This window comes from Panicum virgatum, chromosome 8K, assembly GCF_016808335.1.
Source record: "Panicum virgatum strain AP13 chromosome 8K, P.virgatum_v5, whole genome shotgun sequence".
In the NCBI taxonomy this organism is placed as follows: Eukaryota; Viridiplantae; Streptophyta; class Magnoliopsida; order Poales; family Poaceae; genus Panicum; species Panicum virgatum.
Window position 1 is genome coordinate 22,938,401 of NC_053143.1, and position 23,492 is coordinate 22,961,892.

Genomic DNA, 23,492 nt, shown 5'->3' on the forward strand with positions numbered 1-23,492 from the left:
CCCCTCACCTACCACAAAAAATAGGCCACTTTCTAGCGCATGTGAGGGGGTGACCCACCCCTAAAAATATTTTTCCGGGGGATCGGTTACTACAGTAATCCCGCTTTATTTGTAACAATAAGCTACATTTTGACCCATCCGTTAAAAAAAATCAGAGCGTTTCTACTAACCGTTTTTGTAGTATTGATAGATCGTCCACACAAATCTTATCAACAATGAATGACCCACAGTAGTTGCCTTGTCTCAGTCCCGTAGCTCACTCTAGCTTCGATGCATACACGAGGGTATGAATTCTGTTTCATGAGGGTGGTCATCCAATTACTGTGTTCCAGTCCTTCTAGTGATGCTGGTATTTTGCCTGTCTTCAGTTTCTATTTAGCCGCCCATACACGGCCCTGGTAGCATATATAATCGTACGCATTCAGAGCAACAAACTATGAGGGTAGCTATAGCTGTTATGCCATCTATGGACTAAATTCCGTCCATATTTCAGAGATAAACAATCTTCCTCCCCAACCGTCACTAGTGCTTACAGCAGCACAGACATAGTACACCATGGCTCGCACGATTTCGGCACTTCTTGTCTCCGCCATCCTCGTCCTCGCTGCATCATCCATCTACTTCCGCCGTGGCGCTGGCAGCACAAACGGCAGCGCCACAACAAGGACGCACCTACATTTCTACATGCACGATGAGTACACCGGCCCAAACCCAACAGCCGCGCTCATCGTGCCCGGCAGGGCGCCGCTTCCTGACATCGTGGGCACCTCGCGCCGGTTTGGGGAAATCGCGGTGATGAACAACGCGCTCACGGAGGGGCCCCAGCGCGGCAGCCCACGCGTGGGCACAGCGCAGGGGTTCACCGTTCGCGTGTCGGAGCGTGGCTCCGTGAACGCCCTGAGCATGCACTTGGTGATGGAGGATGGCGAGTTCGCCGGAAGTTCGCTGGTGGTGAACAGCAGGGTCGACACCGACTTGGCCGTGCGCGAGTCCGTGATCGTCGGCGGCACCGGCCGGTTCCGGTTCGCGCGGGGCTACGCGCTCAGCCGAAGCTATGATTATGACTTGGCCAAGGGCGGCATCGTGGACATCGACGTGTACCTGTACTAGGTTTGCATGGCCTCGTGCGTTCTCTCTTGTGAGTTTCGATACACTACTTAAAAAAGGCTATGAGAACCAGTTGGAAAAAGCCTTAGGCACCGGTTTTCCAACCGGTTCCGGCAAACGGAGACCAATGGTCTCGCCTTAAGCCACCGGGTTTTTCAATCGGTGCCTTAGATTTCCATTGGTACCGGTTGGAAAGACCAACCGGAACCAAAGAGGCTGCCACGCTGACACAAGGTGGCAGCCCCTTTGCTACCGGTTGATATTTCCAACCGGTACCAATGATTTTTTCTCTTTTTTTCCAAATCCAGTTTTGTTTGTTATATTTATTACTGTTTATTCTTTTATAATTGCTAAACGCACTCAAGTTCTACAGTACTATATGTTCATTGGTCGTTCGTGTTCGTTTTCAGAGAATATTTGAAACTAACTAAAAGTGAAATGTAAGCATATAATTAAGCTAATTAGATGAACTAATATATTTATAAATTTACAAACATCAAGTCATAACGTTTAAAAATATTTACAAATGTACAATTCATGTTTGCAGTCCAACTACTGATCCCCTCAGGAGGTCGATGGAATCCTCTATGGATCTGACCGTCTTGGTAGAACTCGCCTCTAGGATCCAAGATCTCGTTCAAAATGAATCCGGCCAGTTGCTCGCACACGGCGTTGATCCGATCAGTAGAGTAACATTCATCCCCCATTTGAGACATCTATCATTTATGAAAAAAGGATTAACATCACGTGCGTTAGTACAATTTTGAAAATATACTAGTGAACGGTTTGGACATACTCTCGTGTCTTCATCAGTAGCCTTCCCGCATGGAGTCATGATGTGCAAGTAGTCGCATACGTAGTACCCGCACCAATCAGTTTCTTGTTGTTGTCTCGCACACTTAAGGAGAAACAAATAAATTACTCAATTTAGAACAATTTGGGATTATATACTTAACTAGACAAATCTTTATAAATCAACATACCGGATAATCCATGTTAATGTTCAGTTCAGGCCTCCATTGACCACGTCCTTTGTTATTTTTTATAAATTTTTTCCAAACCCTACGCTCAAAGTTAAGTTTGATATTCAGGAATTGTTATTAACAGAAAAAAGATTTGATTATGCAAACTAAACTTACCTGTTCAAGGGGTCTAGGATATGTTGGATTGCGGACTTTGGATTTCTCATTGAGTCAAAGACTATAAGATTGCCGGTCTCTACGGAAAGTATGAGTAAAATCCAATGATAACTGCAGATATAGATAGGATATATACATACATGCATTATACGACTTAGTATTTATTTAGTAATATAACAGAGGATTGAGTCGACCAAGGCTTACCCAAATTTGTATGGTATGAATATATAGGATTTGTAATTTTGCCTAGTCAACGAATCGTACATGTTTTGGCACGTTTCCTTGTAATTTTCGTTGAGCACTTTCTGGTTGACTACCAATGGAGACATGAAGCCGATCTGATGGTACCATCCATGTTTTCGGCTTCTTTGGGTCTCCTGTCTAAATGATACAATAGAAATTTTATAATGCACACATATAATTATGTTCTTGTTAACAAAAAGTATTAATGTAGAGGTAAGTGATACTTACAAAACCCAAATAGTGATGATAGAGACGTCGAGTGCTTGTCGATGGTAAATGTGATATAAATTTTCGAAGTACACCCAGAAGTCGTCCTCCCCGCGGAAGAAATCATGGTCACGATACTTGACTCCAAACATTTTCCCTTCGTCATTCGACATTTGCAGGTACCATCTATGCAAATTGAACATCTGCGTGCCTAGACTTTTCTCCTCTTCCTCAGTGACAAAAGCTTTTCCATGCTGGAATGGAGTAAGAACGGGAGCGACAGGGATTTCCGCCTCCACTTGCCCCGTTGCCTCCTCTAGCGTTAATCCAGTTTCAGAAAGAAATATCGCGGCCTGTAGGTCCGCCTGGAGTTGTACGTCTGTCGGGTGTAGGAGTGGCAACCCTGGCACCCGGAGGGCTCGAGTCCTTTTTGTTGTGTGCCAAGCTGAGGAATGGTCTTGCCACATTTTTTCTTCAGATTTCTCACCTTGTGTGCTTTTGTCAGAGTACGATCATAGTCCGAGGATAAGCTTTTCGGTTTTGGTGGGTTGTCTAGGTTTGCGAGAAGCTTTTTCCCTAGTTCTAGAGGTACCTTTTCCCTCGGCGGGGGGACTTTAAGCTTCAATTGTTCTTTTATATATCGAGCAGTCTCCTCTTCCAACCCCTTAGCGGTTTTCTCGTAGGTTAATATTTTTTTGACCGTTTTCTGCTTCTTCTTTGAGGGTCCAGCCACTGGGAGGGATGCTGTCTTTTTCTTTCCTTTTTCTGGGTCAGGAGTAGTTGGAGTACTCGTGGCCCTTTGCATCGGCGGAGACGGTGGTAAAGGAGGTGGTTGTGGGGACGACGGTGAGGGAGACCGCGGTCAGCTCATCATTCTCAATTTGAGGCTGGAATGTTCCTTGTTGGGTCTCATCTATTGCAGCGACTAGATCGCGGGACACTTCTTGCATATGCTCGGGCACGACCAAACTTCCATCCAACTGGTTTAGTGTCACGCCATTAGCAAATAACCACCATTTGGATCTATCTGGCCAATCCCAAGTCGTCGGCCTGATGTCTCTATTCATAAGGTCCTGCTCCATCTTCTGCCATTTTTTTACTGACTTCTTGTACCCGGCAGCCCCAAGGTGGTGGCTGTACTTCTTATTTGCTGCATTCACCTTGGCCTGTTCGGATTTTTCTTGGGCTTCCTCTGATAGTTTGTATTGTTTGAACTTCTCCCAGTATGGTTTAACCTGAGGAAGATCGTCCCAGTTCGGCTCCTTATCCTTCTTGATGTAACTGATGTACAACTTCTTCTTGAAAGTTGCAAAGGCAAGGGCCATCTTTTTCAAGGCACATTTCTTCACAAGTTCTTGGTCAACTCCTTCAGGAAGAGTGAACATATCCTTGAGTTCTGCACATAGCATTTCCTTCTGATGTGTAGGCACGGTGTGTTGCTGTTCTTCGGGTTTGCTCGTTTTCCATAGTCTTGTGGTGATCGGAATTCTTGCCCGAATAATAACCCCACATTGGTTGACAAATTTTGTGCTAGTAGCCTCTGGAGCACTTGGACAGCCCTCTGCATCCACTTCTGTGATGACCTGTCTTCCCTTCATTTTCTTGGTTGGACGGCGTCTCCCTTTTGACAGGCTCAACGAAGTCGATGCAGAGGTCGACTAAATTACAGAAAAGATATGTTAATCGCAAAACTAATCTACTGAAGTCACCATGCATATAGTTTTAAGATTCATACTGGAACATGCTGTTGTTGATTGGGCGGCGGCGTAAAGTCATCATCTTCTTCATCGGCATCTCCAGACATATTCAGGAACGAATCAGCTGTCCGAGCATCTTCTTCAGTGATTGGCTGGGTGGTGTTGGCCCTCGTATCTTCGTTTATTGCGTCCAACATGTATTGCTTGGCGACCTCGTCATCACCGAAGGGGTCCATCCTTAACTGAAACCGTAAAAATGTGTTAGAGTATGTGTCCATCCTTAAATGAAGCAGGAGAATTCAATTCTTTGAACGAATATGCGTGTTTGAAAGAGAGAGAGAGTGTGTGTGTGAGAGAGAGAGAGTGTATGTATGTTAGAGGGAGAGAGAGAGAGTGTGTGTGTGTGTTTGTGTGTTAGTAGGACAGAGAAAGAGAGAGAGAGAGAGTTAGTGAGTGTGTGTGTGAGTTTGTGTGTGTGTGTGTTTCTGTGTTAGTGGGACAGAGAAAGAGAGAGAGAGAGTTAGTGTGTGTGTGAGTCAGTGAGTGTGTGTGTGTGTGAGAGAGAGAGAGAGAGAGAGTGTGTGTGTGTGTGTGCGCGCGCGCGCGTGTGTGTGAGTGAGAGACCGAGCATCGGTGAGGAGACAGCGAGAGAGCGTCGGTGGGGAGACAGCGAGAGAGCGTCGGGGACAAGGAGACAACGAGAGTTAGCGAGAGACGGATCGCCGTTAAGAAGTCGTTAAGAAGGAGAGAGCGTCGTGTTTGATTTCATAATTAAGAATGAAGAATTCATAATACATAAATACATGCATGAGTTATAGAAATACACGAGTTACATGATAAATACATGAGTTACAGAAATACATGATAAATACATAAATACAAGCATTATTCACTCTCTATTTAAATACATGATTAAATAAAGTCTCTCTAATAACTAAATTCTATAACTAAATTATACACTATATATAATGAAAACATTGTACACTATACATAAGACTAATAATAGAAAGTCCATTAATGGGTTTAGAAAAAAATTACCTCACCTCGAAAGATCACACTTGAACGGTACGTCGTCTACACGATCACACAAGAGGAAAAAATAATACAAATAATAAACATTACAAAAACAGTAAAAATAGTACTGGAAAAACTGAAAAAGATGTAGAGCACGATGCAAGGATTGCGTAAGCGCAAGAATCGCTAAAATCAGAGTCAAAATGTGAAAGATATGGCTAAAACAAGATTCTAGGGGCTTATTTGCAAGAAAAATCTAGAAAGGGCCTCTCTGGAATTTCTTTTGAACTAGGAAGGACTGCGGGTTAATTTTGAAGAAACTCAGGGTCTCATTAGCAAAAGCGCCGGGGCGGCTCTGGTTCGGCTCGGATCTAACAGATCCGATCCGTTGGATCTCGATCTAATGGCTGAAAAAGGGTGGGGGCAGCTTGAGACGTGGCTGCTGGCTCAGCTGCGGCTCGGCTCTGCTCGGGCGACGGCTCAGGCGGACGGCGGCTTGGCTAGCGGCTCTGGCGACGGCGCGACTTGGCGCTAGGCGGAGCCAGCGGCTCGGGCGGGGAGGGGTTAGGCCGGGGAGGGAGAGGGGGCAATGGGGAACGCGGCTAGGGGGTCCAGGAGGTGCGGCGGTGGCGGAGGTGGCCGCTCGGTGGCAAGGGGGCGGAGCCGCGGCTTCAGCGAGGAATCGCTGGCGAGATAGAGCGACAGAGAGAGAGAGGGGAAAGGGGGTATGGGGCTTCCTCACCACCTGACCTAGCTCCGGTGATGAACGGGCGGCGAAGAGGCACGGCGGGGCGGCGGATCGACGGCGGCGGCACACGGGAGCGGTGCTCGGTGGCAGCGGCGCAGAGCTGCAGAGCGAGAAGCATCGACGGCGGCGGCGCACGGGAGCGGTGCTCGGTGGCGCGGAGCTGCAGAGCGAGGAGCGTCGACGTGGGGCGGCGGCGGAGGGCGGCAGCGAGTGGAGGAAGATGGAGAGGGCCGGTGCTTATATGGTGGAAGCCTTTGGCACCGGGTGATAAAGTCACCCGGTACCTAAGGCTGCCATAGGTACCGGGTGACCTCCCACCCGGTGCCTTAGGTGCCCAACGGGCGGGAACTGAAATTCACCTTTGGCACCGGGTGGGGAACGAAAACCGGTGACTAAGGCTTCCACGACATTTGCTTTTCTCGCTTGTTGGCGACGATCTAACTAAAATTACTCGATAGCACAATGGTAACTCTAGGAATTTTGTTCGCCGCGGCCACGGTTCGAAACTTTTCAACTCCTTTTTTCGGACTAGGCAGCCTTAGGTACTGGTTCATATTTCGAACCGGTACCTAAGGCTTTTCTGTTTCTTTTCTTTTCCCTTTTCTATTTCTCTAATAAATTTGTTAGTTGCCTAATAAATCTGTTAATTGCCCAACAAATCAAATATTGCTTCATGATATTCGAAAAAATTATTGTACCTAATAAATCATATAATGCCTAGTAAATAAGTTAATTGCCTAATAATTACATTAATAGCATAATAAATCATTTAATCGTCTAATAAATTAGTTAATTAAATAATAAATCTGATAAATACCTAATAAATCAGTTAATTGCCCAATAAATATGATAATGTTCAAAGCAAATAATTACATTAATAGCCTAATAAATCATTTAATAGCCTAATAAATCATTTAATCGTCTAATAAATTAGTTAATTGAATAATAAATCTTTTTAATGCACAATAATTTTAATTACTACATAATAAATCATTTAGGTGCATAACTAAATATTATAATTGCATAATAAATCATTTAAATGCACAATAATTCTAATTACTAAATGATAAATCATTTAGGTGCATAACTAAGCATTTTAATTGCATAATAAATCATAATAAATCATTTAATTGCCTAATAAATCAATTCATTGCATAAGAAATCTGATAATGTTCATAGAAAATATTACAAGACATAATCATTCAACTAAGGGAGTATTAACGATGGTTCGCTTTACAATTGTCCCTTCATTATGATCATGATGTGCGTACGGAGCTTCCTCTTCGGCTAAAAGGATACTTGTGTCAACCTCCACTGCGAACGGAGTCATATCTTCAACCTTATTCTATTCTTCTTCATCTGTGACATCGTCGACTCCCACAATTTTTCTTTTTCCTGCCAGAACAATATGGCGCTTTGGCTCATCTCCGGCACCTACAAAACTTGATTTATTCCTGGACTTGTCCTTTCTCGGTTTGCTAGACATGTCCTGCACATAGAAAACTTGAGTGACATCTTTAGCTAGGATGAATGGTTCGACTCGATAGCCAAGCTCTTTGAGGTCTACTGTTGTCATTCCGTACTCGTCGATATCGACACTTTTTCCTGTGTAACTAAAATATGAGTTCGTTTGGCCACTAGAGTCGGTGGCATCTAAACGGACACCACTATTTTGATTGGTGCTCTTGTTATCTTGGGCTCTTGTATAAAATGTGTAACCATTAATTTCATATCCTTGGTACATCAGGATTGAATTTGCCAGACCCCTGGCCAGCCAAGCTAGCTGCTCATGAATTTAATCGTTGGCCATGACTTCCTTCTGCAACCAGGTGGCGAATGTATCGTTATGATGTTTTGTAATCCATGTCTCAGACTTCAAAGAGTATATGCTTCACACAATTTGCATGTGCTCCTCCATGTATGGAGCCACCAAGACTGATTATTGTAGAACTGTGAGATGTGCTTTGCTCAACGTGGCATGATCTGTGGCATTTACTAATTTTCTTCCAAGTGTGCCCTTTCCAATCAGTCGCCCCTCATGACGTGATACTAGAATCCCAATTGGGCAGAGTTATTCCACATAGTCAACACAAAACTCAATGACCTCCTCTGTGACATAACCCTTCGCAATGCTTCCTTCTGGACGATCCCAATTACGAACGTATTTCTTTAGGACTGCAAAGTATCGTTCAAAAGGGAACATATTATGAAGGAAAACAGGACCGAGAATACCAATCTCTTTAACCAGGTGAACTAGAAGATGCGTCATAATATTGAAGAATGATGGAGGAAATATCATTTCAAGACTGACTAAACTTTGGACAACATCCTCTTGTAGCCTGCTTAAACTCGATGGATCGATTGCCATCTGAGAAATTGTGTTGAGAAAGGCGCATAGCTTTATAATTTTTGCTCAAACATTAGCTGGTAGAATACCTCTTAGTGCAACTGGAATCAATTGTGTCATCAACATGTGACAGTCATGGGACTTTACGTGTGCGAATTTCTTCTCTTTCAAGTTCAATAGCCTCTTTATATTCGAAGAGTAGCCTGATGGGACCTTGATACTGTTCAAACAGTCGAACATATTTTGCTTCTCTTCCTTACTAAGAGTGTAGCACGTAGGACCTAGATAATGACGTCATTTATCCCTTTTTTCTGGATGTAGGGCGGCCCGTTGTTTCAAACGTTGAAGATCTTGCCGTGCTTCCAATGTATCCTTTGGCTTACCATAGACAGCAAGGAAGCCTAGAAGGTTCACACAAAGATTTTTTGTTAGGTGCATCACATCAATTGCGTGGCGGACGTCTAAGACATCCCAATAAGGTAACTCCCAAAAAATACTCTTCTTCTTCCACATAGGTGCACGTCCGTCATCACTCTGCACTGATCTGCTGCCGGGTCCTTTTCCGAATACTACCTTTATATCTTTGACCATTTCAAACACTATTTTCCCACAACAGTGTCTAGGCTTGGTACGATGATCTGCCTTTCCATCGTAGTGAACATGCCTCCTCCTTAATGGGTGCTTGATCGGAAGAAATCGACGATGACCCATATACATGATCTTCCTATAGTGCTTGAGGTACGTGCTGTCGGTTTCTTCTAAACAATGGGTGCATGCCCTATAACCCTTATTGGATTGTCCGGAGAGATTACTTAGTGCTGGCCAATCGTTGGTGGTTACGAAAAGTAATGCACGAAGGTTAAAATGATCCTCTGCGTGAGCATCCCACATACGAACACCCTCCTCTTTCCACAACAATAGAAGATCCTCAATCAGTGGTTTCAGATACACATCTATATCGTTACCGGGTTGCTTCGGGCCGGGGATAAGCACCGGAATCATAATGAATTTTCGCTTCATACACAACCAGGGAGGAATGTTGTTTATACAGAGTATCACAGGCCAGGTACTACGGCCACTGTTCTGCTCACCGAAAGGATTCAAGCCATCCGTACTTAAGCCGAACCTTATATTCCTCGCAACATTTGCAAATGTTGGGAATGTTCTGTCCACTTTTCTCCACTGCGACCCATCAGCGGGGTGTCTCAACATATTGTCTTGCTTACGTTCTTCTTTGTGCCATCGCATAAATTTCGCATTCGTTTTGTTCATGAACAAACGTTTCAGACGTGGTATTAGAGAGAAATACCACATCACCTTGGCAAGCACCCTCTTCTTGACACGCATCCCCTCAACGTCGCCTGGATCATCTCAAGGGATCTTATACCGGCATGCGTTGCATACAGGGCATGAATCCAAATTTTCATACTCACCTCGATATAGGATGCAGTCATTAGGACAAGCATGTATCTTCTGTGCCTCTAATCCTAAAGGACAAACAACTTTTTTTGCCTCGTATGTTGTCGCCGGCAAGGTGTTACCCTCAGGGAGTAAGTTTTTTATAAGTTTCAGCAACTCCTCGAATCCCTTGTCAGACAAACCATTTGATGCCTTCCATTGCAACAATTCCAATGTCGTACCCAACTTCTTTTGGTCTTGTTTGCAATAAGGGTACAACAATGTTGTGTAGTCATCTAACATACGCTTCAGATCTCTCGATTCCTTTTTTGTTTCGCAACCTTCCTCAGCTTCGCGTAGCATCTGACCAAGATCATCTTCTACAACGTATCCTTCTGTATCTTCTTCAGGCTCACCTATTGCAGAGTCATTGAAAAAGGCATTATAATTGGCTGCAAAGTCAGGAATCCTGTCCTCTTCTTCAACATTATTATCCAGCATAATTCCTCTTTCGTCATGCTTGGTCCAAACATAGTAGTTCGACATGAAACTACTATTGAACAAGTGACTGTGGATGGTTCTTGATGATGAGTAATTCTTCTCATTCTTACAGAATTTGCATGGACAACGAACGAAACCGTCATACTTGTGTTTCTCGGCCGCTTCTATGAATTCATGCACGCCATCAATGAACTCCTTTGAACGCCGGTCGGCCATGTACATCCATTGCCGACTCATCTGGGTCCACAATACATTTATATACATCATTGTAGTGTACAAATAGTTCATTTATACTACCAATTTATAACTAATATTGAATACGCTATTAATAAAATTGAACTACAAAATTATAACGATGCATATGGCCTTCTGACTGCATGACTGTATAAAAACTTTGTTTCTCTATATGGAACTTTATATTTTTGTACAAGAAACGACGCATGTGGCCTTCTGGCCTAGCTGAGCTGCGGGTCTCGAATTGGCGCAGCATGCATCTCGAATGTGGAATCTTGTAAAGTTTTGGAATTTTGAAGGGAACTAAATAAAGCACCCTTGCATATGTAATTGATAATATTTCTATACAAAATTTGAATTCAAATATATAATTGATAATGCATATAACTATAATAAATAGATACTATTCACTTATCAAATAAATTGATAAAACATATAAATACAATAATTTGATAGTATTCACATATCAAATAAATGGATAACGCATATAACTACAATAAAATGCTACAACTAAAAATAATTATCACATATATAAACTAAATTAAATTAAATGATAACCGCTTCTAAAAACCAATTGCTAAGTTATGGAGAAAAATAACTAACCTTTTTTAAAAAAACAAAAACTCGCCTCCCCTCCCCTCACTCAGCTGCCATGAACAGTGAGTTCAAAGCAGCTTGGAGGGGGGGAGAGGTTGGGGTATTTATAGGCGTGGTCAAAAGGCACCGGTACCTACGACCCGGTGCTAAATGTTATTCAATAGCACCGGGTTAAGGCACAAACCGGTGCCTTTGGCCCGAGCGTCAGCCGGCACCGGGTCGTGGCAGGACCCGGTGCCGTTTGTAGCACAATAGGCACCGGTTGGTCCCACCAACCGGTGCCTATACTGGCATCTGCATTTGGCACCGAGTGGTGGTACAAACCGGTTCCTATGCTGCCGCATTGGAACCAGTTTGTACCTCCACACGGTGCCAATTGTCCTCCATGGGGTCGGTCCAAGGCCAAAGATATCAGCTGCTGTTGCAGCCGGTACCATTGGTACCAACATTACCGGCTGCAACAGTAGCTGGTATTTTTAGCCTGGACCTTTGGCCCGTTTTCTAGTAGTATAGAAAACCAATAAAGTTATCCCTATTGTTTTAGAGTTCCCAAACTAGCTTTGAATGGGTATACGAGACAGTTCGCTTACTAAGAATTTTTTATGTTCCCTTGCAGCTGATTGGTTCGCTCCAATTCAGTGTTGCACACAGTTCATACTTCATATCGACACCTTCACTCTACAGAGAAATGCTAAGTGTTAATTTGTGGACGACTACCGTTTATTTGTTGATGCTGTGGTTGTGATATTTCAAAATAATTATGGATGAGCTCAAAACTTGTGTACTTGTATCAGCTAATTCAGTTCATCCAAAATAAGTTCTGTTTTTTTGTTTCAATTTCTACTGTAATTTTTATTTCATATCCTTCTACGCTTAGGTTCCTTTTTGTTTTTTTATTATGAACATACGCTAAGGTCAGAATGAATTTCCCATCGTAAAGACTGAAGGCCAATCAAATCCTCGTGCCCCAAGTGGACTTTACCTCTTATATGCTGTACTATATAATTTCCTCGGTCAATAACAAATTTAATTTGTGAAAAGTGCTGTGGCTGTCCAGATAATGTACCTATGTTCCGAAATTAAAGGCTAAGGGGCATAGATCATTATTAGATTCAAGCTATCTTGGATATGTAGTGTTGTGTGCAATTTGTTATCCATTCGTGTGCATCCTTTTATCTATAGAACATGCAAATATTACATGTAATGGGCAGTAAGTGTGGCAGAACCACCTGAATTATCCCGGCTCAAGTGCGCTGGCCATCACCATAAAAGCAACACCGACACAAACGCACTTCAAATGGAACAATTCTTGGTCTGTCGGGTAACGTCCCGATACAACCACCGGTTCTCAGATCGAACAAGCATACCCCACACGAAGGCGAGTCCAGAGATATTACAATCACATATTTTACAACACAAGCACAACAGTTATTACAAACCAGCTTAACGCCAAATTACAGGTCCAAACTTAGTAAAACAGTTATACAAGCCATAACTTTAAGTTCAGAGTTTGATAAGCAGCGGAAAGAGAATACGACGGCTACAATACGTCGCAAACGTATACCAAGCTAGCCCAAGCAAGGTATCACTCGTCGGGGTCATTGCCGGCCGAAGACGGATCCCATTCTACGGACCAGGCAGGAGGCAAAGAGCAGGGCCAAGACAGACTAGCGATCTGTTCCTCAAAACTCATACCTAAAAAAGGTTTCAACAGCAAGGCTGAGTATTCTAATACTCAACAAGACTTAACTGTCAACGGGTATACATAGCCCACTTAACGAGACTATGCAGGGTTCTGTGAGGCTCTGGTTTTCCTTTTGCTGAAAAGCAATAAAGAGTATGTCCTTACTTTCAAATTTTAGCTTCCAAGATTCTAGTTGATTAACCATTCTATGTAAGCAACTACTATTCAACCATGGTAGAACTTTAAGCAAACATCAAAATTGATCATAATAATGTTCTCTTATTACTCTGTGTGGCAAAGAGATCAAGCAGTCCCAAACCATGAGAAGCGGACGATTCGAATCGAATTTGTTAACCTGGCCAGGCAGACCTAACACACACGTTTGGAATATTGTCGGGTCGTTCCCAAACAACTGTTTACCTTTGTTTCCGGTTTGTGAATAGGGTCACTCTCCCCGACTACAGGGCACCAACCTCGTCCCTGAGGCCGCGGTGTTGCGCAACATAAACATAAATAAAACCTATCCCTAAGAGAGAGTGAAAGGTATATCCACTCCCCGGACCAATCGGCTACTAGGCTTACCGCGTACCATATTTACGGCATGTGGCTAGTACGTTCAAAAACTTAACCAACACTACCACACACCACGACCTTAGCAAGTTCATCAACACAGACGAGGTCTTACACAAGGTCATGGTATCGAACACGACCCCGTCTGTCGTCCTTATATTGATAGCAGAACGTAAACAAGCAATTCCTATAGAGCTCGCGAGTGACAGGCAATCACTCGACTTTTACAGGTCCTATAAGCTTAGCAATTATTCGAACTCAGGTCTAGTGTTTAGTACATAGGTTCCTAGGATCATGCATCTAGGGTTTCAATTCAAATCCTAAGAATTGTAAATGCACAAGTAAGTAATAACGATAAATTGTAATAATTTGAAATATAGGTTATGTCCGGGGCTTGCCTTCTCGGTAGTCGCTAGCTAGGTTAGCCTTGGGCTCTTCCGAACTTTGGTTCGGGTCTTCAGTCAGTATAGTGGCGTTCAACTGGGCTTCGGGATCACCTCCTTCGGACTCCGGGATCAACTCGTACGTCCCGTCCGCTAGAACAGTCGTATCTATATGTAATGCAAGAACAATATTACCACAACCACATACATTTCACGATAAAGTTGTAGTCTACATATAGCAACACAACTTAGTATATGGGCAATCATTTATAGAGTAGATAACTAACATTTTTAACTACACAAGGCATCATGATCAACAGCACAAAAGAAGCTCACTAACTTCATGAACAAGTTGTAGTTGATTCCTATAGCTTGCAATTCATGGTTTACTAATAAATACCTAACTCAGCACACATTCAGTAGTAAATTCATCAAAAATTACGTCAAACATAAGGTAAACAGAGAAATCTATCCTGCAAAATTCATACCAAATCATGTAGCCATTTATTCAGAACAATTCATTTATTCAGACAGCTCCTAGAAAAAGATTGAATTCTTCAGAACAAAATACAAAACTTATGAAGCCAAAAATTTTCAGAGCATACTTCATATGCTTATGAACACGACATAAATTTTTCAGAATTTATCTAGGCATAAAACTTTAGTAATAAATTAGACAAAAATAAACTACATATGATAAAACTAATTAGTACAGGTAGTTCTATACTGAGTCTGGATCCTAAATTTTACAGACATGGATATATTACCAAAGTATAGTTACACAAAAATTCTCCGAATTTTCTAAGCAGGGTAACTATTTATCATGATTAAAGATTACTTAACAAGCATTAAATCAAAGAAATATCTAAACATTAGGAATGACCACGAAATTTTTATAGAAACACTAGAGTCGCATGAAAATTTCACCATAAAAATTTCACAGCAAGACATAGTTTCAATCATCAGTTAAGAAAAAAGATAAAAACAACTAGCATTCATGCCCTATTAACATAAATCTACTTCTATAGCAAAAACTTTCAACTAACACCCATCATATTATGATTCTACTGCATAGAGCTACTCTCAAGGAATCCAAAACATCTAGATTTGCCTTTTTCTGATTTTTCTATGAATTTCTATGGAATTTCAAAGTTTACAGCCAAAATAACAAAGAGGTCCCTACTGACACTATTCACATGAGTCTCGGGCTATGCAAATAACCCCCCGGGTTTTTGCTCCTTTCAACCCGAGGTCCCTGGCCGGTGGGAAAAAACAGAGAAGGGGTGGCCGGCCGAATCCCGGCGAAAGGGGGTCGCCGGCAGCGAGGCTAGGGGTGGAGGAGCTAAAGGGGTCCAAGCCGCACCCTCTGGCGCTCGTGGCGCGATGGGAGACGGTCGGAGAAGGCGGATCGGCGGAGGAGGGCGGCTAGTGGCGGAGGGAAACTCGACGGCGAGGTCACTCTGGTGGGATTTGGTCGACGAGGAGTGGTCGGCTAGCTGCGCGAGGACGAGGCGGAGCTGGCGGTGGGGTTGGTGCGGGCGGAGAGGCTGTGGAGGCGCGGTTCGACGGCGGGCTTGAGCTCGCCGGCGTTCAAGTGGATGGCGGCGGCGTTCTGGGGTCTGGGGACGGGGAAACGGCAAAAGAACGAGGGGATCAGCTCGCAGGGGTTTTTGTAGTGCTCATGCGCGCGAAAGATCGAGAGCTGAGGCTCTATCTTGGCCGAGCCACGGCGGCGGCGAGGTGGCGGCCGGCGGGTCGATCTGGGGCTGCGTGGCAGAGCGATGGAAGCACAGCGCGAGGGGTAGAAGAGCGGCGGGAGCTCTAGCGCGACGCGTGGGAGGGTCACGTCAAGCTGGAGGTGGCCGGGCTGGCCCTGAGCGGCGGTGGCAGTGCCGCTTCGCGGGCGGTCAGAGAGAAAGCAGAGGAGCAGGCAGGTGGAAGGAGAAAGTGGACTAGTTTGTGAAATCAGAAAATTCTAGGGACCCCACTGTAAAATAACAATAACTTTTATACTAGGGCTCAAATGAAAAAGTGCCCAACATGAAAGTTGTTCAATTTTTCAAGATCTACAACTTTGATGTTGTGCAAAAATTGATTTGACCAAAGGTTGAAGATTTATTTTGAAAACATAAGAAGGATTTTGAATTCAAAGGACTTTTGTCTTTTCCAAGGCAATTTCACATCAAATCTAGGCTGAAATGTAAATTTTGCTGCCATGTAATGATTACATTGAATTTTTCAAATAAACCCTCCACAAAAGCAATAATCACCCATCCTATTCAAATTAAGTTATAGAAAGGACCTTACATTAAATCATAATTACACATTTGACCTTATAATTTTGCAATAAGGTCCTTGAACAAGTAAAATGAGCACATGATGCATACAATAAATGCAATTCTATTGTGCAGACACCTAGGGTGTTACAGTAAGCCTTTAAAAGGGAAGTAACTACATGTGTGGCTCGTCCAAAAGTGCCTACAGTTTTGGACCGTCCACAGCCAAGACATTAAGAGCAATTCCAAGAGACTCTCTATATTATAGTTATGAATTGAGATTTTGATGAAAAATATCCTCCAACGGCTTCTCTAAATGGTTCTCCAAGAGACTCTTCATTTCGCATTTCTCGCTAGACAAAGTTAGATAACAAAAATAACTTTCTAGAGTATACAGAAGATATAGAAAAAAAATACCTTTTACAATGCTTGGAAATGCCACCCAACACCTCCCAATGCCTTACAACGCTTACGCAAAATAGCTATTTTTGTTGATTTTATTCGTCAAAGGGAAAATAGCTATTTTCCTTTAAAACAAATATTCATCTCACTATAGTACTAAAATTATACCCCTAACTATACTAGTCAGAACATTATTTCTATAATTGTGAATTTACTATGATACCCTTGATCGAGAAAAATAACTATGGAAACGGAATTACCAAAAATTTCTAATCCTCTTAACTTCGGGAGGCATTGGGGGGCGTTGGGACATATACGGGCCCACCCACCGTAGACACAACAAACGCCTCGTCATTGACGCCTCCTAATGCCTACCCTGAATTGAGCCCACAAATTATAGACACATAAAATGCCTCACAACACCTCTCCAAGCATTGTAAAAAATTTTATAGAAACACCGGTGGAGAGTGAAAACATATATAAAGCTATTTTTATGGAGAAGGCTCTCCAATTGATAATAATTCAGAGAGTGAAATTTAGAAAGACCCGGAGATGCTTGTGAGGCCTAATTTGGATGTCTGCATTGATGCCTCCGTTGACGACCATTATTTCAGAACTTCGGCTGCTAATTTCTCAGCGAACAATATGTAAGAAAGCGTTATAGGAGATGCGGGTTAACTCGCATATATAGGAGATGCAGTTTATTTGTGTCTCCAAATATGCGTCACCGATGTGAAGTTATGGAAGACATGCATAAACTGCGTCTCCTATAAATGACCTAATATCAGATGCTGGTAAATCGCGTCTCCAAAATGAATTAACAAGCATCTCTCATACAAGATATTGGCACTACTACAGAAAACTTAACCGAGGTGGGCAAAAGTGCTTAACCGAAGGGGACAGGCCAACCGCCTCGGACGCAAGATCACGGTTAATTAGGAAATTTACCGAGGAGAGCAGCCAATCACTTATTAACCGAGGCGGTCTTTTTAACATAACTGCCTTCATTATTTCTTATTAATGGAGGTAGTCTGTCTAACCTACCCTCCTCCTTTAGTATGGTTTAACCGAGGCGGTCAGTTGTTATGTGCTCACCTCAGTTATTCTTTTGCAGAATAAAAAAACTTATTTAATTTTGAATTTGAAAACACATACAAATCAGAAAACACGCATACGAAGGGTAAACATATATATTATATCCATTCATGTGTCGATCCACTATCCATGCATGGCATACACTAAGTTCTTATTACATTCATATTCACATAGTAGTTCACAAAATCACATCATCACATGTTTACATGACAAGCTAAGGGCACCTACTCGAGGATGTCCAGCAACTTGTAGTCGTTCATGTCGAGATCATTTCTCCAGTTGCGTAACTTCACGAACTTGTCCTCCGTCACTAGCTCATTCTCGGCATAGAATAATCATCCCCTGACATCACAATGTTCGTTCATGACAAACTTACAAATGTCAGCTACTGTCTAAGTGATGCTTGTACTGTCCACCTTTTCCCTTCGCCACCATCCTAGAGATTTTTAGAGCTGCCAGCTATGGCTGTAACTTCCGCAAGCCCTGAGGAACTCACAATCATAGTGTCCACACAAGTCTGAGCCTTGAGGTTGGCGCACTGCATGCATGTAACACATAGTTATTAGGACACATAGATAGCATACATGAGTAGCACATGCACGAGTAGCACATGCGATTCTTTATACGTACTGGGAATTGTCGCATCACGCGCAATTTTGTGACATACTTCTGCTTATGCTCGGACCTCTGATCATAGCATTCGGGGGTCTTCTGCGTATTTCCTATAAGCATTGTATGCCAACCACTAGTGTCAGCAACAAATTTGATATGTATGCTGAGTGCATAAAATAATGTATCATCACTTACTATCACAGATAGGTTTCAAAATCCTTGTATCCTTCTTTATTCATCGTGTGCAAGCTAGTGGCCCATGATGCCCAAGCTACACAATATGGATCTCAAATCTTCAAACATGAAAGAGGTGAACCCAATAGCTATTGCAAGTATCATTTTACCTTACCTGAATTAGTGCGGGGCAAGGATACACCCATTTCCTTGGATCTTCGTCATGGCTTGTAAGATGTACGGTCCTTTTCTGTACTTGAGCTTGCCTTGCATTTTAGTCCGGACTAGGATTCTCTGCATCCTATCAAAATTCATGAGCCTAAGGTGTGAGTCCAGTACAACGTACCGAATGATGGACCTTTGGTAAATGCATAGGAGATAGGTAGATAATATCTTGCTCTAGTTTCTTGCATATATAAGATTGAATCCTGCAAGCACAAATCGTTGTGATGGCATTGTTTTCTTGATCGTAATAAGCGTACCTTCAGCTATGCAGAGGTGTAATCACTTACATGGCAAAAAGGGTGACTTGTGCGACATCGAGGTCCTTGCGCCACAGCAGCCTATGCAAATTATTGAAGTCAACAGTGAATAAACAATCATCTTTCAAGTGGAAGAACTCCTTGGGGGCCCTCACAGTGAAATTCTTCATTCCTAACTTCGCAGCATGCATGTACCAAAGATGGAACCTCCGAACCTCCCATGCCATTCTCGAAGTTACTGGGGTAATCTGGAGAAAGGGGCCAAACTGACGGAAGTGTTCGCGGCCTTTAATTAAGACAAGGAGTCAAAAAGTCTGTTAGCATCATCTCTATTGACTATGTTTGGCTGCCATTATCATATGTAGCTTTCGAACGCCGTTGTGTACTTGAAGTCTTATACTATGTTGAATACGGCCCATTCCTCTATAGTGAGGTGGGAGGGTTTGTCCTCAACTTCTTGTGTAGAATTCTTCGGTGCAGGAGGACATTGCCCAGTGCCCTTTGGACCAATTGGAGGCGGTGTTTCTTTAACATCCCGGATTTTCCGGAATGTTAAAAAGTAGAAAAATGCGAATTTCAAAAAACTTTGTGGCGGTGTGGCAATAATTTCATTTAAGTAGGAATTCTACCTCTCTAAAATTCCTAGGAATTGAAATTTTAAATCAAATTAAGGATTATTACATCGCTAGTGTGATTATATTTGGAGTTATTTGAATTTTTGTGAATCTATCTTGTTTAAAAGACTTTAGATGATTTTTGGTTGAATTGTGTGGAAATTAGTTTGAATATGGACATTCAAACTAAATTCAAAAGTTAACCTGGCCGCTCGTTTCTCCGGTCGGTCCTGCGTCAGCCATCCCGACGCCACCGTGGGAGCCCTTTGTCCCTGCTCAGCGCGTGATCACCCAGGTGTACAAGCGGCGGCCGTGGCAGCCGGCTTCCTTTGAGGAGATGAAGCCACTGGCTCCTCCTGAGGAACCACAGCGCCCTGCGGGCGCTGATGCGGTGCCTCCACTGTCCAATCAGCACGCTATGCGCACCAGGGCTAAGAGTGGCTTTCGGGTTCCGACGCTGTACCACGTTGCGCCCCTCTCCGCCATCCCGAAGGCCTACTGTTGGGGACATGGATAACGGGTACCCCAATCATAGTCCATTAAAGTGATCAAGCCAGATAATAATACAAAACGATACAAAATAATCAAGGCCCAGGACAACACCCAATAGGCCAGGCGGCCCGGTATGGAACAAACAGCCCACTTCCCCTTGGGACGCGCGGCCTCATCTGACCCCCGACCCCTGAAGGAGGGGGCCCGTCACCAACGACCCCCGCAAGGGAGTTCCGCCTCACCCGACCTCCGCGAGGGAGTTCCGCCTCGCCCGATCCCAGCGAGGGGAGTTCCGTCTCGGTCCGACCCTCACGAAAGAGCCCACTAATTCCATGACCTCGGTTCTCCAAGAAACCAGGAGAGTCCTCGGTCAAAAGCTGGTCACCCAACGTGGCCCCGGGAAGTCAGGGATGTGGCCGCCCCGTGCCCTTATACGGAGCAGAGTGGGCGACGGGTTTGCCTGGGCTGTCCGGATGGAGGCATGCCCCGCCCACTCTGTGTGACATCATCAATAGTGACGAGCGGATGCGTGCCGTACCAGGATGGGATGGGGAGCCATGCCTCACAATAGAGGATGCGGCCGCCAGGCGGGAATCCCGTCCCCACAATGCTACAGTGAACAAGTTAGGACGTATGGACAAGACATTCCGACAACTCAAATCAAGATAGGTCAGCAGGACCCGCCGTAGAGTTAGTAGGCAGGGGTCGGGAGTCACCCAACCCCCGCACGTCCTTCCCCCTCTCTATGTAGACTCTCACCCCTTGGGCTATAAAAGGGGGAGGTGTACCCTTGGGGGGGATCTGAACATCCGCACTCACACACACACTTCACACGCACACAACCTAGAGACTTGGGACCCTCGCTCCCTCTCTTGTCCGTTTGTAACCCCTATGGTAAACTTTGAATACAAGAGGATGAGAGCTCGAACTGGACGTAGGGACATTCCGTCTGAACTAGTATAAAATCCCATGTCTATCTTAGTATCACCATCCGTTCCTGTGACGCGCACACAAATTCACTAGCCGGTGATCTGGAACACCGACACCTACCATAGTGCTCTTGCCGATCCCAATTGGCGAGCCGCTATGGTGGAAGAACATGACGCCTTGCTGAAGAACCACACCTGGGATCTTGTGCCTCACCCCCCACGAGCCAACATCGTCACCGGCAAGTGGATTTTCAAGCACAAGTTCAACACTGACGGGACTTTGGAGCGCTACAAAGAGTGTTGGGTACTTTGGGGCTTCACTCAACACCCTGGTGTGGACTGTGCAGAAACCTTCAGTTCAGTGGTCAAGCCTGCCATCGTTTGAACTGTTCTCTCTCTGTCACTCGCCTAACATTGCCCTATTCATCAGTTGGATGTGAGGAATCCTTTCCTGCACGGCACCTTGCCAAAAACAGTGTTCTGCGCCCACCGTCTGTCTTCGAGGATCCCACCCATCTGGACTATGTTTGTCGCCTCAACAAGTCCCTATATGGGTTGAAGCAGGCTCCTCGTGCTTGGTACAGTCAGTTCGCCACCTTCCTCTTGTCATTGGGTTTTGTTGAAGCCAAGATCGACTTTTCGCTCTTTCATCTACCAGCGAGGTCCCGACACTGCCTACTTATTGATGTACTTTGATATTGTCCTCGTAGCTTCTTCCCAGGCTTTCCTTCACCGGATCCTTTCAGCCCTACAGCAGGAATTCTCCATGAAGGACCTAGGCGAACTGCATCACTTTCTTGGTATACAAGTTCAGCGCTGCAGTGATGGTTTACTTCTCTCTCGGTGGCAATATATGTTGAATATTCTGGATCGTGCTAGCATGGCTAATTGCAAACCGTGTTCTACCCTGGTTGATACAAACCCCAAGGTGGCCACGGCTGATGGTGCTCCTGTGGATGATGCTTCTGACTTTCGCAGCCTTGCTAGAGCTTTACAATATTTGACCTTCACTCGGCCAAATATTGCCTATGCTTTTCAGTAGGCTTGCCTCCACATGCATGATCCGCGAGCACCACACCTAGCGGCTGTGAAGTGTATTCTTCACTATGTTCGTGGCACCCTTCATCTCGGCCTTCTGCTGTGACCATCTTCCTCGACTAATCTTGTGGTGTACACTGATGCTGATTGGGCCGGTTGTCCGGATACGCGAAAGTCCACCTCGGCCTATGCTGTGTTTCTCGGTGACAACCTCATCTCCTGGCCCTTCAAGCGTCAGACCACTGTCTCCAAATCCAGCGTCGAGGCTGAGTATCGCGTTGTGGCCAACGGTATCGCTGAGGCTACATGGTTGCGCCAGTTGCTGCAAGAGGTCCACGCCCCTCTTCACCGAACTACGCTGGTGTGTATTGACAACATTAGCACTGTCTACATGTCCTCCAACCCGATTCAGCATCAGCGAACGAAGCATATCGAGATTGATCTTCACTTCGTCCGGGAGCGGGTTTTTGTTGGTGATCTTCATGTTCTTCATGTGCTGACTTCTTCGCAGTACGCAGACATCTTCACCAAAGGACTCCCTTCTTCAGTGTTCACGGAGTTCAGGACCAGTCTGAAAATGCGCGGTGGCTGACGATCAAACTGCGGGGTGTGTTAGCAAGGCTATTAGTGGGCTGGCCCTTGGGCCATGGCGCCTAGCCTAGGTGGCTAGGGTTGCCCTTTGGGTTTATGGTAATTGATCATGATTAGGCAAGGATCTCCGTTGATTGGGTGTATTCTATAAACCCTAGATATCGATGCTTGCCTATATAATATACCCTTGTACTCTCATTAATCTATCACCAATTTTCCCGAGCCATATTCGCTTTCACTCATACCCGACATTAACTCAAAACAAGAGAGAACACTTTTCAAGTTTCTTGCTTTTCCTATGTTTTTATCCCACAAGAGAATAGTGTCATCTGCATATTGCAGACTTGCCACCCCTTGTGGAACTAAGTCACACCTTAAGCCTTTGATTAGATGTTGCCTCTCAGCTATCTCCAGCATTCTGTGAGAATATCCACTACAAAGTTAAAGTGGACGGGGGATAGGGGTTCCCCCTGCCTCAGACCTTTACCAGTGTGGAAGTGGAATGCTGACAAGGATGCAAGAGCGTATATAGCTCTATGTAATCTTGGTTAGCTTGCGCATGACTTAGATGGCTAATCGTGATGTTCCATTGCATGGCAGCACGGGGTCACAGCAGATCGTGATCGAGGTGCCCTTTGTGAGGAATATTACAAGATCAGGAAGCTTCTTTATTCCAAGTTCTACTTGCTGTGAAGTCAGCGGGAGCTTCATTTCACGTAGTACGTTGCTGCCGTGCAATGGTGCTGCTCAACTAATTAATTTTTTTTTGCGAGGGCTGATTAATGTGAATCGTCATAGACACATAAATTACAGCTGTGGGAACCGGGGAGCTATTTAAGAATTTTAGTAGGATCAATGGAAGCGCACGCAAGAATGTGCCTGCCATGCCTGGGGCTACCGTTAGATTCTAGATTTTAG

General features: G+C 44.3%; 1 protein-coding gene across 1 annotated transcript; it reads left to right on the top strand.

Moving 5' to 3' along the window:
- Positions 1–343: 343 nt before the first annotated feature.
- On the top strand, positions 344–12,189 carry LOC120644221 (pterocarpan synthase 1-like). Its single transcript, XM_039920787.1, has 2 exons — positions 344–1,138; positions 11,849–12,189. Exon 1 carries the CDS (start codon positions 556–558, stop codon positions 1,108–1,110), a length of 555 nt encoding a protein of 184 aa, XP_039776721.1. The 5' UTR covers positions 344–555; the 3' UTR covers positions 1,111–1,138; positions 11,849–12,189.
- The last annotated feature ends 11,303 nt before the right edge of the window (positions 12,190–23,492 follow it).

What these genes read in the sequence shown, in the direction of transcription:
- LOC120644221 (XM_039920787.1), top strand. Translation starts at nt 556, where the DNA reads ATGGCTCGCACGATTTCGGCACTTCTTGTCTCCGCCATCCTCGTCCTC.